General features: G+C 35.4%; 1 protein-coding gene across 4 annotated transcripts in view; it reads left to right on the forward strand.

Moving 5' to 3' along the window:
* Window positions 1–15,457, forward strand: part of LOC138715342 (mite allergen Der p 3-like) — a 126,736-nt gene that overhangs the window by 13,614 nt on the left and 97,665 nt on the right. For 2 of the 4 annotated variants that reach the window (XM_069848157.1, XM_069848158.1), the window contains exons 2-3: window positions 1,209–1,294; window positions 11,678–11,766. In XM_069848157.1, coding sequence (XP_069704258.1) covers window positions 1,209–1,294; window positions 11,678–11,766 — 175 coding nt within the window. The remainder of the gene's footprint in view (window positions 1–1,208; window positions 1,295–11,677; window positions 11,767–15,457) is intronic. The other 2 variants (XM_069848159.1, XM_069848161.1) reach the window with 1 other exon arrangement.

The raw sequence follows: 15,457 nt of genomic DNA on the forward strand, positions 1-15,457 counted from the left end.
CTGAATGGAGCACTCTTCCACATAGCCTGAGTAACATATCCATTAATTATCAAATATGTGTAGGTTTATTACAGTCAAATTACTTATCAATAGTACACACGTTGAACCATTACAATATTACATGAAATGGTATATAAAAGTTTTTGACAAACGTTTTCGCCATAACAATGGCATCTTCAGGTCATATTAAAGGAGAACACAATAACACATGATGAACACTTAAAAATATTCAGATTAAAACAATCGTTGAAAATTTAAAAACCACTATGGTAGGCAGTTAGAACATATTCCATTAAAAATTATTACATGTAGCATGAAAATAACACGATGAAGAACATAGTATAGGCAATTAACACTGTACTAATTGGTAAATGTACAAAGAAGTAGAGTAAATCATAACAATCTTCAAATACAGGCAGATGCAGTTCCCAAAATAACGAAACATGCTACAGAATGTAGATCGCTCGTGCTGCTGTTTTATGGGCGTATGAAATCAAAGCCCTGTAAAAGTATAATGGGGTAACGTAAGAGAATTTATTAAATTGAGAACTAAGAAAAGAATATTAATTTTGAAGGCGTGATTAAAAGTACTTACAAGATAGTTGAGGAGAGGTTGACCTGATTCCAATGATGCAGCAATACGACTGAGCTTTACAGAGAGCTGTAGCAAATAAAGAAAAATATGTACCTGGCAAACCTAGTGGATAAACCGGAATTATTTCTGTACAATTTTGAAGAGCGGGTTATTTAAATTAGGATATTGTTCATTGAGTAAATGGGTATTATTATTATTATTATTATTATTATTATTATTATTATTATTATTATTATTATTATTAGAATGGGTAGCTATGTAATACTCCTCTGCGGCATTCATGTACTTATTATTATTAACTGTCTTTAAAACCTGGAGAGTGTCATCTATACTTGTAAGTTCATGGTTGTGATTGATTAGGAGTGTAGCAAACTTGGACTTACTTCTATTATGTTTGATATCAGCAACATGTTTCCTATAGCGTGTGCGGAAATTTCTCTTGGTTTGTCCTACATATTTAGTAGGGCAGTTTTTACAATGTAATAGATAAATCCCACTATTTGAAAATGTGTTATGATTTTTTAAGTTGTTTGGAATGATGTTATTAAGTTTATTATTTGTCCTAAAGGCCACGTTAATTTTTTTCTTTTTTGAAAATGTTATGTCTTTACAGGTGTCGCCGTCAATGCAAATTCGGATTCTAAATCCCACAGAACTGTCAACGGTTCTCCCGTAAATGGAGGAGAATACCCAAGTCAGGTTTGTATTCCAGACAAAAATCTTCAAAAGACGTAAAAGGAAAAGTTCGTTATTTTTCATTGATCTCTTATGCTACTGTATTTGCATTTAAAGAGAATTTTGTTACTCTGGAAAGAATGAATCTATGACGCCTATCTTAGAAATTCACAGGGGTTTATAAGTGAATTAACCTGAACTGCCACGGTAGATGAGGCTACTTGACAAGACATCTAGACCAATTAATTACCAACTACCGGTATATTCGTTTTGTTACTTAAAGATTGTTAAGTAAAGTATAAAACTTTTCATGATAAATATGCGAAACAAAATATCCTATTTTACCAAAACTTTTATTTTCTTGGCGGTCGGGTAGCTAAGTTAGTAGAGCAACTAGCTACGGATTGGAAAGACCCGGATTCAATTTCAGGTGGCGGGATTTCTCTCGTTGCCACAACTTCCAGAACGGCCCTGAGGTTCACTCAGTCGTATATTGGATTGAATACTGGGTTTTTCCCTGGGTTTAAATGGCGGTCGGAACTTGATACCACCCACACTACCTCATACTAGGCCTGAAGTCATGAAAACAAGCAGCTTTCCTTAGCACCTTCAAGGCGTGTAAAGGGGATATCTTTACCTTTTTACTTCGATTCTCTTAATGAATAAGTAACATCAACCACTCAATCAACCAACAAATAAATCTGTAGTCCTAACCCATAGGCAGAGATACGGGGGGAGGGTTATGGAGAGGCAATTCCCCTCCATATTAAAGTGATAAAGACCTAGGCTACTGTTTCTCTCTAGAATTACATAGGTATGAAGAAATCATAATTCTGAGGAATCATAACAAGTTTATTTGCAAATTAAAATAAAAGGCAACATTTACGTAAACGTTATGTTCCTAAATATAGGCGTTCATTATGGAATTTATCTCCTTAAACAATTGGGACAAGCCTGGAACATTTTCTAGAGAGGGTTCAATCAGTATACGTGACAATGAGTTTGTAAGATGTCTGTTCCTTTTTCAAAGTATAAAACAAGGTGGACGTAGGCTAAATGTATTAATAATAATGAAGAACCTGCCATTACTGTGGATAATAGTGTGTTTGTGCATCTGCTGTCGTTGCGGGTGATGACATTCAACTGGTGACCATATAAGTGGTAACAAATGGCGAAGTGGACAAATATGAAGCATCCTACAGAATCAGTGATGGCATGCTCTCTCTAGTTCATACAGATCTCTTGTTAATAAAAATCGACAATATTAGTTGGCATAATTACATTTTGCTGTATTTAGCTAAGCAAGGCATAGATTTCAGAAGGCATAATAAATTAAAATGTTTTCATTATGTGTAGCCTATATGTACAGACTCAGAAATAAAATTTGGGCCACCTGAATTTTCCAAGTTCCAGTTATAACATAGTGCGTACTGAGCATGCGCAGTATGTCATAACTGTAACTGAGCATACGCAGTATGTTATAACTGGAACTGAGCAAGCGCAGTACGTTATAACTGGAACTGAGCATGCGCAGTACGTTATAACTGGAACTGAGCATGCGCAGTACGTTATAACTGGAACTAAGCATGCGCAGTATGTTATAACTGGAACTTCGAAAATTCAGGTGGCCCAAATTTTGTTCTTGGGTCTGTACGTACTACGCGTTAAAGATGTGCACGGGCGGACCGCGGGCTTTCAGCTGACTACTTGTACAGCAATAATCCCACTAACTCTACCCGTGGTCCTTATGAACTCTTCCTTCCGAGTTTAACCTCGAGGCAATGAGCTCTAACCCGACTGAGCCCGAGGCAGCTAGCCCGCGTAGCCCACGCAGACCTTTCTGCAGACCGCAACGATTCCTTCACAGTTCGAACTCGAGGCAGTGAACTCCGAGTCCGACTCGAAAGACGACATACATTTCTCTTTCTGTTCTCTTTCATCGATTGAAAGAAGATTCGCTTGTATAATTTTAACCATTCTTTCTGCAAACAATGCATTAAAACAATATTCCTTTAATTTTTGCATAATATAACGTATTTCTCTCAATAATCTTATCCATTACTCTTATTATTTTGAAAATAATAGTATTACCACACTAAATGCATGTATATTAAAATATGAAAAGTAAAATACAGAAAAAAAAACTTATGTCATACAACATTATATCAGTCCTTCAATGCAGAGTTAACGAATAAACGAAATGCCAGTTTTCTGACACTAACACCATTCATTTTCATTAATTGGATAATAACATACATTTATGGTTCCCAGATGTTTTGTCCATATGAGTTCCTTCCATTAACGTTCCGTCTACACTAATCCTTCCTCCATTTTAAGGGGTGGCTACCGACTCTCTCCCGCGGTTAATTTTTCTTCCCGATTCCCTCCGAAGCAGTAATAATTGTAAATATACCGATTCCCTCTGCGCCAAAAGGGAGCTGCTGCAATTAAAGACTCCGATTCCCTCCCGTAAAGTCTGGCTGGCTGGCTGGGTCAAGTGTTGTGGTTTCCATCTCGGCCAAGCACGGTGGAGAAAAATTCAGAGCTTAGGATTGGAATCTACATACAACGACTGCAACTCAGATACTGCTAAATAACTAACTAAGGAACTTATTTGAATTAACATATTTAGACCCCACTGACGTCGGAAATTGTTTCGCCAATCATTTCATTTCACAGATGCCTAATTGTGAAAAAGTAGGAGCATTCTGTGACTAACACAAAATTACATAGATGACGATGTCCTTTTCCCACCAATTCTTTTTTTTTAGGTTATTTTACGACGCTTTATCAACAGCTTAGATTGTTTAGCGTCTGAATGAGATGAAAGTGATAATACCGGTGAAATGAGTCCGGGGTTCAGCACCGAAAGTTACCCAGCATTTGCTCATATTCGGTTGAGGGAAAACCCCGAAAAAAACCTCAACCAAGTAACTTGTCCCGACCGAGAATCCAACCCGGGCCATCTGGTTTCGCGGTCAGACCGTTACTCCACAGGTATGGACCAACAATTCTATGGGCTGAGAAAAATCCTACTGCAATTCGAACGACGAACGCTTGTGAAAGTTTCTACGCAAAATTTAACAGTTCCTTTAAACGTCACACCCCAACATTTGTGTGTTTTTAGATGTTTTATGCAAAATACAGACAGATATCAAAATTTAAAAAAATTCTGCCGTTATCCACCCAGGTACAACTACAAAGACTTGGTATAAATAAAAAATGAACTATTTAAAGAATAACATTAAACAATTAGATAACGGACAGATCAATCTTTCGCAATATTGCAATGCCATGCCCTACAAAGCCCTTCTTAATGTTTTTACGTAGGAGATTAAACACACCAAGGGTATGGATTGGTTATTTCAATTGCATCCTTGACAATCCGAAGATTAATTAACAGGATTTTTAAACACACCAATTGTATGCATTGGTTATTTCAGTTATATTCTTGACAGTCCGAAGTCTGTGTAAAGTGTCACGGAAAATTGTGTGTCTGTTTAAGCACGGCCGACTTGATGTGCTCGCTTCGCTTCTCCTTTACCGGCCTTGACAATTCATTTTGATCCCTGTGTTAAAGCTGTAATCGAGAAAATATGAAATTCCCGCCAGATGGCACTAACTCCCAAGGTTCACTGAGGAATGTGTGTATGGTTTCTTGTACGATTATAATTAGTAATATTGCGCTTTTTCTACTGATATGTGAGTTTATTGTGATATGATTCAAAATGACGTATTGTTGTGTACTATTGTGTACTTCGAATAGAAAAAAAAGAGTGAAGGAGCAATATCATTCCACGAATTTCCGAGTGACAGGGAAAGATGATTATATTTCGTGACCATAATATTGTACAAAATGGAAATATAAAAATTGGAGTTGTATCCTTCGAAGAGGTGGAAAAATTCAAATATTTTATTTTACTTCAGTAAGTTATTTTACGACGCTTTATCAACATCTTAGGCTATTTAGCGTCTGAATGAGATGAAGGTGATAATGCCGGTAAAGTGAGTCCAAGGTCCAACACCGAAAGTTACCCAGCATTTGCTCATATTGGGTTGAGGGAAAACCCCGGAAAAAACCTCAACCAGGTAACTTACCCCGACCGGGAATCGAACCCGGGCCACCTGGTTTCGCGGATAGACGCGCTAACCGTTACTCCACAGGTGTGGACAAAAATTAAAATATCTTGGAGCAACAGTGACAAATATAAATGACACTCGGGAGAAAATTAGACGCAGAGTGAATATGGGAATGCCTCTTATTATTCGGATCAAAAGCTTTTGTCATCTAGTCTGCTGTGAAAAAATCGGAAAGTTAGAATCTATAAACACAGTTATATTACCGGTTGTTCTGTATGGTTGTGAAACTTGGACTCTCATTTTGAGAGAGGAACAGACATTACGGGTGTTTCAGAATAAGGTTCTTAGAAAAATATTTGGGGCTAAAAGCGATGGAATTAGAGCAGAATGGAGGAAGTTACGTAACGCAGAACTGCACTCGTATTCTTCACCTGACATAATTAGGAACATTAAATCCAGACGTTTGAGATGGACAGGGCATGTAGTATGTATGGGCGAATTCAGATATGCACATAGAGTGTTAGTTGGGAGGCCAGAGGAAATAAGACTTTTGGGGAGGCCGAGACGTAGATGGGAGGATAATATTAAAATGGATTTGAGGGCGGTGGGATATGATGATAGGGACTGGATTAATCTTGCACAGGATAGGGACCAATAGCGGGCTTATGTGAGGGCGGCAATGAACCTCCGTGTTCCTTAAAAGCCATAAGTAAGTAAGGGAAAGATGCGAAAATGGCTTAAAGTGATTTCACGCCTAGACTTTGTTTCTAAAGCAACTCTCCATCTTCAGTCGTTTGTAGTTTACATTTCAGGGGAGAAGATTATTCTAATAATGGGAAATTTAGACTAGTAAAACCAAATGCTGTGCCAACAATATTCCCTCATTATCCTAGGTATAAGTGACAGAAAACAGAAGACCATGACGGACAGTTACTAAAACTGATCTCCCTCCACCCAAGAAACGCAAATCTTTTAGTAATATTGGTTTTTCACTGTTCGAACAAGATGTTCCGACTGGCTCAGCATCAGTTAATGACATTCCCTTCTTGCCAGTTGAAAATGACCATAAAGCGACGCAAACAGACGTTGTCAACTTTGTGGAGCTAAAAAGAAATAATTAACAGATTGCATGTGAAAATTACACAACTTAATCAGGTGTTACAAGAGAAGCAAGATGGGATAACGAAAACAACCGAAAAACTCCAACTAATTGAAAGAGATCCGTTACATAAAGAACAAGAAAATGTATGGAAAGAGGCCGATGAAGGCAATATTCATCAAAATTGATTGGGTAGATCAGCTGCTTAATCATCGAAAAAGAATACTAAACAAGAATATATTAGAAAATTTGTGTTCAGAAATTGAGCCGTTACTGTGTAGATGCCCTCTCTTGCAATGCCAATTTGTGATGAAGACGGCCAAAACGGACTTGCTAATATCATTACTGTGAAATCTGTTAGGCCTCTTCTAGATAACATTGCAGCAGCTTTAACTGAAAGCTTGTTCCTTCGAAGAATGCGGCTTATAATCCACTGAGTCGCAACATCTTGAAACTATGATTCTTGAATCTGCAATATCAAGTGGAATGTATCAGTGCAGTGAGTGAAATTATAAAACTCAGTATAAGTTATGGTAAATAATTACCCAAGTGATTACTTTGAAACATCGCAGTTTAGCCTAGGGCTGCTACTCAGCGAATGAACTACAAAATTACGCCTCTGTCATCATGTTACTTAAACTGAACAGGTTACTATGTGGTACCTTCCCTGCTTTTAAACTCACGCTTTTACCATAATTAACAGAACTAAACATAATAATACTTATTATTTTCTTATTTATTATTTATAAGTGTTACTAATACTCTTTAATCATTTATTTTAATTCATATTGAGTATTTCTTCTGTAGACACCAGAGCCTGGCAGACAGCGCCAAGTGGTGGAATTGAGAAATTATCCAATTTCAAGAAAATATTACTATTGTCAAGGTCGTATACAAAAAAAAAAAGCGAAGGGAACATCAAGTCGGCCGTGGTTTAAGGCATGAAGGGAATCGGACTGCACTGAATTCAAACAACAAAAAATTGGGAGGGAATAGGGCTGTAATCTTTTTGGAGAGGAAATCAGAACCATTTTTTGGGAAGGAATCGGCGTCCTCCGATTTTAAGTAGGCCTATGTATTTCTCCAGTCCCTTTTCACCTACTACCTATATTGTTCGTCCACAAGGATTTTTCGTCCATATGATATCACAGTTATAGCAAATAATATTGTTATTTTTATTATTATTATTGTTATTATTATTATTATTATTATTATTATTATTATTATTATTATTATTATTATTCCACGTTAAGTATATTCTTCCCTTGGTCAAAAGAATGCCTATTGTTATTAATGTTGTCGTTCTTCCTGTGGTTCTACCAAGTACAATTTAATTTTTTAACTTATGATTCCCAAATACAGGTTACTGTTGTTATGTTTACAATATGTTTCATATCTACCCACAATTTGTTCTAGTTACGTTGCTTCAGGATGTATCTTTTTAACAAGTTACCGGTACCGGATATTTACGTGTCCCGCGGGTAATTGTAGAATTGCTGTTTGGATTTCCTAATGATCATTTTCAATATTTTCCAAAAATGTCCTAATGTTCGAATGATGCGTGCTAATGATTTTTTGAAAACAGAAGTGCTACCCTTCCACAAAATTATTAGTACTCTGCGCTCTGTTTGTCTCTTAGGTATAGACATTCCAAAGTGCGGGCGAAAATCTTGGAGGTAGCCCTTTTCTGCCTCTTGCTAGAGAGTCTCTTGAATATATTGTCTCGATGTATGCAAAAAGATCTTAAGACATCATCGTGAAAACTGTCTGCTATTTGGTCCAAATTATCTTCTGTATCTTACAATTCAACAAGAGGAAAGGTCAGAAGGCGACGAAATCCAATGCGAATGACATCATTTAGGAAAGGTTCTCGAAGTCCAAGATTTACTGCGTGACGCCAAATGTTTTAACGAAAAATAAATAGACATCCCTTTACCATACTATTTTGGAACGTAACAAGAGCGGCATTTATTGCACTGATTTTGAATTCCACTAAGATGGATTGTAGATTTAAATTCGAGTTTATACCTAGTGCTGTAGTTTTCAAATGCTGGAATATACTTCTTTACGTACTTTCATCTTTTCCAACGGAAAGTATTTATAGGCCTACTGCATATCCGGGAAAATTTTCTCAAACACAGTTCCATTGATAATGTTTGTTTAGCTGGCAAACATTGAGAAGATATTTTATTACTTACAGACATTAGACAGCTAATAACATGTACGAAGAATCTAATGTGGAGTGGACGTTGTATCTGTGGACGAAAAATTATGGTTAAGTAAGTTCTTACTAGTGGCAGTGAATATTATTTTCTTCTCATCATTACAGTCATCTTTTATTCTTATTATCCTCCACATTAGTATCATTCCAGCTCTGTAATTGTTGCCTTACGAAGATACAGTAACGACATTTTAGTACATGCAATAATAGTGTTGCTTTCTAACTTACAATTGTATATTTCACATTGCATGGAAAAGAAATACAGAACATTAACAACATTAATTATAATCAACACAACATAAAATTGAATTTTATATAGACACTTTTTTCATTTGTGAATGCAGTGTTTCGTTCTAATAATAATGTACCTTTCGTTCACTTCAAGTTACTGTGAAGGAAGACTGTTTACGTGTTACTACTCGTACTACTGAATTTAAACCAGAAATTACAGCTCTGTATCAATAAGCGACCCCTTTTATGTAGTGTGCTTCATTGTGGCCCGCGGAGGACGGTACAAACATGCGTGATATGATGAATCATCATTGATGATGCAACTTACGCTAGCCGCGTAACGCAAGGTCAAGAATTAACTCAGTCCACGACAGGCCCATGCTCATCTCTACCACGCATCCTGAGCGCTCATGTCGCCACTGTCATATAAAAGACATCGTAGGTGATTACGGAGTGCGAGGCATAAAGAGTTCAAAACATTCGTGAGGGGGGATGACGCACTCTGCTAGTTTGTGGAATCAACACCGGTCAATTTACAACGTGCGGGTAGTATTTGTCTTTTTTATGCGTATTGGTGCATTTGTATGCTCATGAAGTCATGATAAGATGTATTTGTGAATTAGCTTATTTCATCATCCTATCGTTCTATTTCCGCCTATTTTCTAGCCACATAAACCGTAGTCGATTCTTCGCATCCTTCAGAAGTCGCTCTCACAACAGTCTGTTATTTTTGTCTTCCACGCTCCTCCAATCAGTTCAACATCACAGATTATTTTAACATTGAGATCTCATTCCGAGCAACTTCCTTCATGAACTTTTCCCCAATATATGTAGCCTAATAACTTTTTTTTTGTAATACGGGTGTTCCTGATTTTGTTTGCTTTGTGTAATTAATTAGTATAAATAAATATCACATATCAAAATATCAAATTCTCATAGTTCTGGTAAACGAAAAATTGTCAGTATCTGAGTATAAAATTCGAGTTGCTCTATTTTTACTTACACTCCAAATAGCTTAACACCGTCACGAATTGACGAAATTTACAAAACAATTATCGTCTTCCACCTAGAATTTGAGTTTCATGACACATTCGCATAATATTATTTTACCCAAACTTAGAATTTCGTGAGCAATAAATTAAATAATACAATTATTCTATTTCAATAAAATTACTAATGGTTTACGAGTAGATCAGATGAATTCAGATCCACCAAAGATCTCACAACGATCTTCTAGCCATTAGTAGAAATTTAGAGTTTCTTGAAAGAAGTAGATAAAAAAACACATCGCTCAAACTGATTCTCTTACTTTAACTGCTGATAGTGTTAATCATTGTGGTGTTAGTGGTGGTGGTGGTGGTGGTGGTGGTGGTGGTGGTAGTGGTGGTGGTGGCGGTGGTAGTGGTGGTGGTGGTGGTGGTGGTGATGGTGGTGGTGGCGGTGGTGATGGTGATGGTGGCAGTGCTGGGGGCGATGGCAACAACAACGGTGCCTGTGGTTGTGGTCATGATCATGATCGTGATAGTAACAGTGACAATGAAAGTGATGGCGGCTGTGGGAAGTTGAAGTTGGAAGATTTACGGTTTCTTCTAATCAGAGCCACCTAAAGTATTTTCCCAAAATTATAATTGAATAAAACCTGTATTTTAAAAACTGAGCACAGAAAGATGTTATAAACAATGCAAAACTTGCTAATTAATAATTTAAAAATTAACATTTTTATCTTAATATCAATTGTGTGAAACACTATTTTAATTAAATTTGAATTTTCATACCAAATGCGCGAAATGTAACCCTACTTAACAAACTTCGATTTTGTTGACAACTATGCAAAATAATTGTCATAGTTAAATCAGATTTAGATTTCCATGATTTTCATGACAAACAAGTAAAATAATAGGACTACTTTACCCAAATTTGGCTTTTCATTATGCGAAAAATTATTTAAAATAAGCATTTCATAACAAATATGACAAGTAATCCTATCACTTTACTTTAATCTACACATGGACTTGTGTGACACCACATAATATTATTCACATCATATCAATTATTCTTCATTGTACTTTTGTCCAATGTTTCTCCGTAAATCAAATTGTATTTTATTTGTAAGCTTATCCTTGTTTTGTATTCTTTCCGCAAGTCAAATTGTACTTTATTTTCAAGTTAACCTTTGCTTTGTATTCTGGATCGTAGTGGTCAGCCGTAGATGTCGGCCAGATGTCCCAATTGTGGAATTAATAATAAATACATTCCAATTTTAATGTCGAGAGTGCGAGGTAACTTTTTTATAATTATGTTTATGTTATAAATGTGCGAAATGAGTTTCATATTTGAACCAGACTTGGAATTTCAATATAGGACCTAAACATGCAAATGATAGTTCTATTTTTACAAAGTTAAAATATTTTGTTGATCAATACTGTAAAATTGTAACCAAATGACGATTTTTTCCGTTGTTAAATATGAAATTTCCAATAAATTAGGTCATGTTACTCAGAGTTGTTTCATGTGAACAGAAAGATGAATATGACACTGTGTTTACTTTATGTTTTACAAAATATTTGAAACCACCGTTTCTCGTTTCTCAAAAACCGCAAGAAACTCTTAATTTTTCAAAAATATATTTCACTGTCACAAATTAAATCTGATAACATAGAATGTACCTATTTTACACAGTAAATAGCATATTTCTGTGTTTCCATGAAAAGTTGGTTTATTGCTTTACAGAAAAAAAAAAGTCGAGCAAATATTAAACATTTTTACATTCTTTCAGCTGTCTCTTCAATTCTTCAATATCCACATCTGTGGTGCTTCGATTTTGAATGAGATTTGGGCTCTTACAACTGCCACTTGCGTTCATGAGTAAGTATTTCCTAATAATGGTATAATCACAGTCTAGTATAATAATTATATTATACAGTCACGAAGCTTGAGTTTATGAGGGTACTAGGAACAATATACTGTGCATGTACTATTTCGCATTGTCTGTAATGAGGCGATAGTAGCAATCCTAGTGGTTAGCAACTATCTATGGATGCATATTTACTATGTATTGAGCTTCGTGACTGTATATGCTAGACTGTGGTATAACGTAATTAAGGCTGTGTTTGTAGCATATGTATACTGACTGTATTAAGATTTTCATCTCACACGATACCCAAAGACAATCTTTACTAGATAGTGCTATTAACAGTATATTCGTCTATAAATATGAATATATAAAATATTTGTTCCTCTATTTCTACCAAACACAGACTAATGTTCTCTGCACCGTGTGATAAACAAATGTTGGTGAGTTGTGAGCTGACCACAGAAACAAATTATCTTTCAGCAGTGGCGGCTCATACATATTTAATGCCTAGTGCCAAAATCAGTGATAGATCCAGGATACCTAAGAGGGAGGGCTAACTCTTTTTCCTACTATGTCCTCCCTGGATTCGCCTATGGTCTAAACCGATGACTAGAAATAAGCAATAATAATAATAATAATAATAATAATAATAATAATAATAATAATAATAATAATAATAATAACAATTAATAATAATAATAATAATAATTAGAGACGAGCATTCCATGCAAATGCATGTTTTTATAGGAACATAGGACATAGCTCAAGCTTAGTACTTATCCATTTCATTTCTTTCCGGTTCCAAATATGTGTACTTTTCCCGTGCAAATTTGCATGTTTTCGACTTTTTAGGGATAAAAACATGCATAATACATATTTAAGCAATGTTTAGCTTAATAATGCATATAATATACATTAAATTCAGTTTAAATGCATGTTTTAATGGTTTTGAGTGGACACCTCAGTTTCTCGATTTTATGTCCCATATTTTATTTTCAGGAATCAGGATTGAAGAAGAAAAAGAAAAAAACTAAATAACAGAAAAATTAAATAAAATGTTAAGATTTTCACAATAAGGTGTTAGAAGACCTTTCCCTGGACGGAAGTCCACTTTCACAACACTTTACCGACGACCCTCTATACACTGCGTGTCATAAATGAATTTATTACGTTGAATATTTGGAGAATAGTAAGTAGGGAGGAAATATAGAGGGTTTAAGGAAACTGCCGACAAATAATTTAGTCAAAAGCACCCCCTTTCAGGGAGGTTGTAAATTCTCTTCCTTTTCTAGTACTAGTAGACCTATCAATTTAGATTCTTCTAAAATTGGAATCATCGTTAAACTGTGTTTGCAGTGTGTGAATCTCTTAAGTGGTTAATGTGCTTGTTTATTCTGTTTGCGTGTGTTAATGTGGTTCTAATAGGTTTCCAATTTAAAGATTCCAAAAGTGTAGTCTTTGCACAGTGGATTAAAGGAAAGGATTTTATTAGATCATAATATGGGGATGTGGTATTTTGCGATTGTTGCAGTAAAGAGTTAAGCAATGCTAATTGTTTCCGAATATTTTATATGGCAATTGTTCTTTGTAAAAAAGGTACAAAACTTTTTTGAAATAATTAATTAAATTACGATATCTGTTTTTAAATCGTAACTAGGTAACCATAAGGTTTATTATAATTTCAGATGAAATGTACTAAAAAATTTCAAGTCGACCAGCATGTCGCACGTGTTTCACATATTACAAGAATGCAACAAAAGAAAGAATCTGCAAAGACTTTCATAGATACCTCAGTTACACCCGTGGGAAAGTGAATGTAGCGGCGAAAACAAATTGGACAGGGTCATAAATGCTAACCCGGACTGCGGATTCTTTTGTTCAGAAGAAGGTTACTTGTAGCGAAAACTTGAATGAAGGATTTGACCTGACACTGTCACAAATATGTTCATTCAAGTTTAAACCCATAACTTCTTGCAATGTAGAGAGGTCATTCTCTGTCTACAAAAAAATGTTGACTAACCAGCGCAGGAACCTCACAGAAACCAATTTAGAAATGTTAGGTTGTTAACTGTGCAAAAAAAGTGAAGTGAAATAACACATTTCAAACAAAAATGAAAGTGCATATTTTAATGTATTTTCCGCTTGATCGTGCATATTTCATAGTTTGATAGTGCATGAATGCATGCATATTTAGGGAGTTTATAGTGCATGAAATTCTCGTCTCTAATAATAATAATAATAATAATAATAATAATAATAATAATAATAATAATAATAATAATAATAATAATCACTCACCAAAATTTATACAACTGGAGCACTTGAGCGCTTTTGTTGACCAGGTTAATATGCGCGATAGATAAAATCCATTCGCCGATTCTTCTGACTTGAAAATAAATCCATCACTTTTTTGTTGAAGTTGTCTATTTTGCAAACAAAACTTTTCTCGCACGACAACATTCCTAATGCAGTTAATCTGTCCTCTTTAATTGTATTCCTAAAAAAGTTTTAATCCTTTTCAACATGGAGAAACACCGCTCTGCTTCCGATGTTGACATTGGCATTGTTATTAACATTTTCAAAAGTTTTGACATTTCTGGGAAAACATGATGTAACTCATTGTCCAAAATGAAGTTCAAAAGTGGTACTGCACCAGAAACTGTTTTTAGCTCGGGTCTTGCGTAGCATACTTCCAATTCACTTTTCAGTCTATTTGCTTCCAGAAATGGATACATTTTAACAGTTTCACTAATATAATTGTCAGGGAATTGTCTTTCGTAGTTTTCAAATTGTTCAACTTCAAATAATTTGGTAGCTATAAGATGATCGGTAAATTGAAATCGAAATTTTATATCTGCGATAATTGCGTCATAAATTTCTATTGCTTGCCTTCTTTTATCGTCAGAAGAAAGGTCAACACGTCTTCTTTTTTGTGATGTGGCATTATCTCTGTTTTCGGTCTCACTTTCAATGCCACTAATGATCTCATCAATTTTATCCCTAACTAACTGTAGGCCTATACATTCCTCAAAATTACGTATATTTTGTCGAACTTCAACGGGATCATTACTTCTGATTGAAAATAATTTCTACGTGGGGCATAATTTTGTGGAAGAAGGTTAACCAAAATACAAAGTTTTCCTCATTTAACAGGAATTTGTATGCATTGGCCTGGCGTAGGGTAGAATCTAAGGTTATGTCTTCACGGGCTTTGATTGTTTCCATTACTGTAATTAATTCCTTTCTGTGTTCAAACACCGTATTAACCCCACGAGAGTGAAAATTCCACCTGGTATTTGATGACCTAAGTAACCTTCTCTGAACGATTTCATCTAAAATTTGCGTTCTTTGGGATAAATTAGAAAAAAAAAAAAAGAACAAAGTCCGGACAAATTACAGAAAAAAATGCGTGCTTGTCGGTTGATACTTGCTGCTTTGGACACTATTAGGTTTATTTGATGCGCATAGCAGTGTATATAATTGGCATTTTGGTATTTGTCCTTTATTAATTTTTGTACACCGCTCAATCCGCCACTCATTACGGATGCACCGCCATAACTCTGATCTATCAGTTTATTTGGATCGTTACCGATTAATGGTTCAAGTTCTGTTAAGATACACTTTGAAATAGCAAGAGCGTCATGACTTTCAGGATTTAAGAATTTCCAGAATCTTTCTACAGGCTTTCCATCAACAATGTAG

This window comes from Periplaneta americana, chromosome 15, assembly GCF_040183065.1.
Source record: "Periplaneta americana isolate PAMFEO1 chromosome 15, P.americana_PAMFEO1_priV1, whole genome shotgun sequence".
In the NCBI taxonomy this organism is placed as follows: Eukaryota; Metazoa; Arthropoda; class Insecta; order Blattodea; family Blattidae; genus Periplaneta; species Periplaneta americana.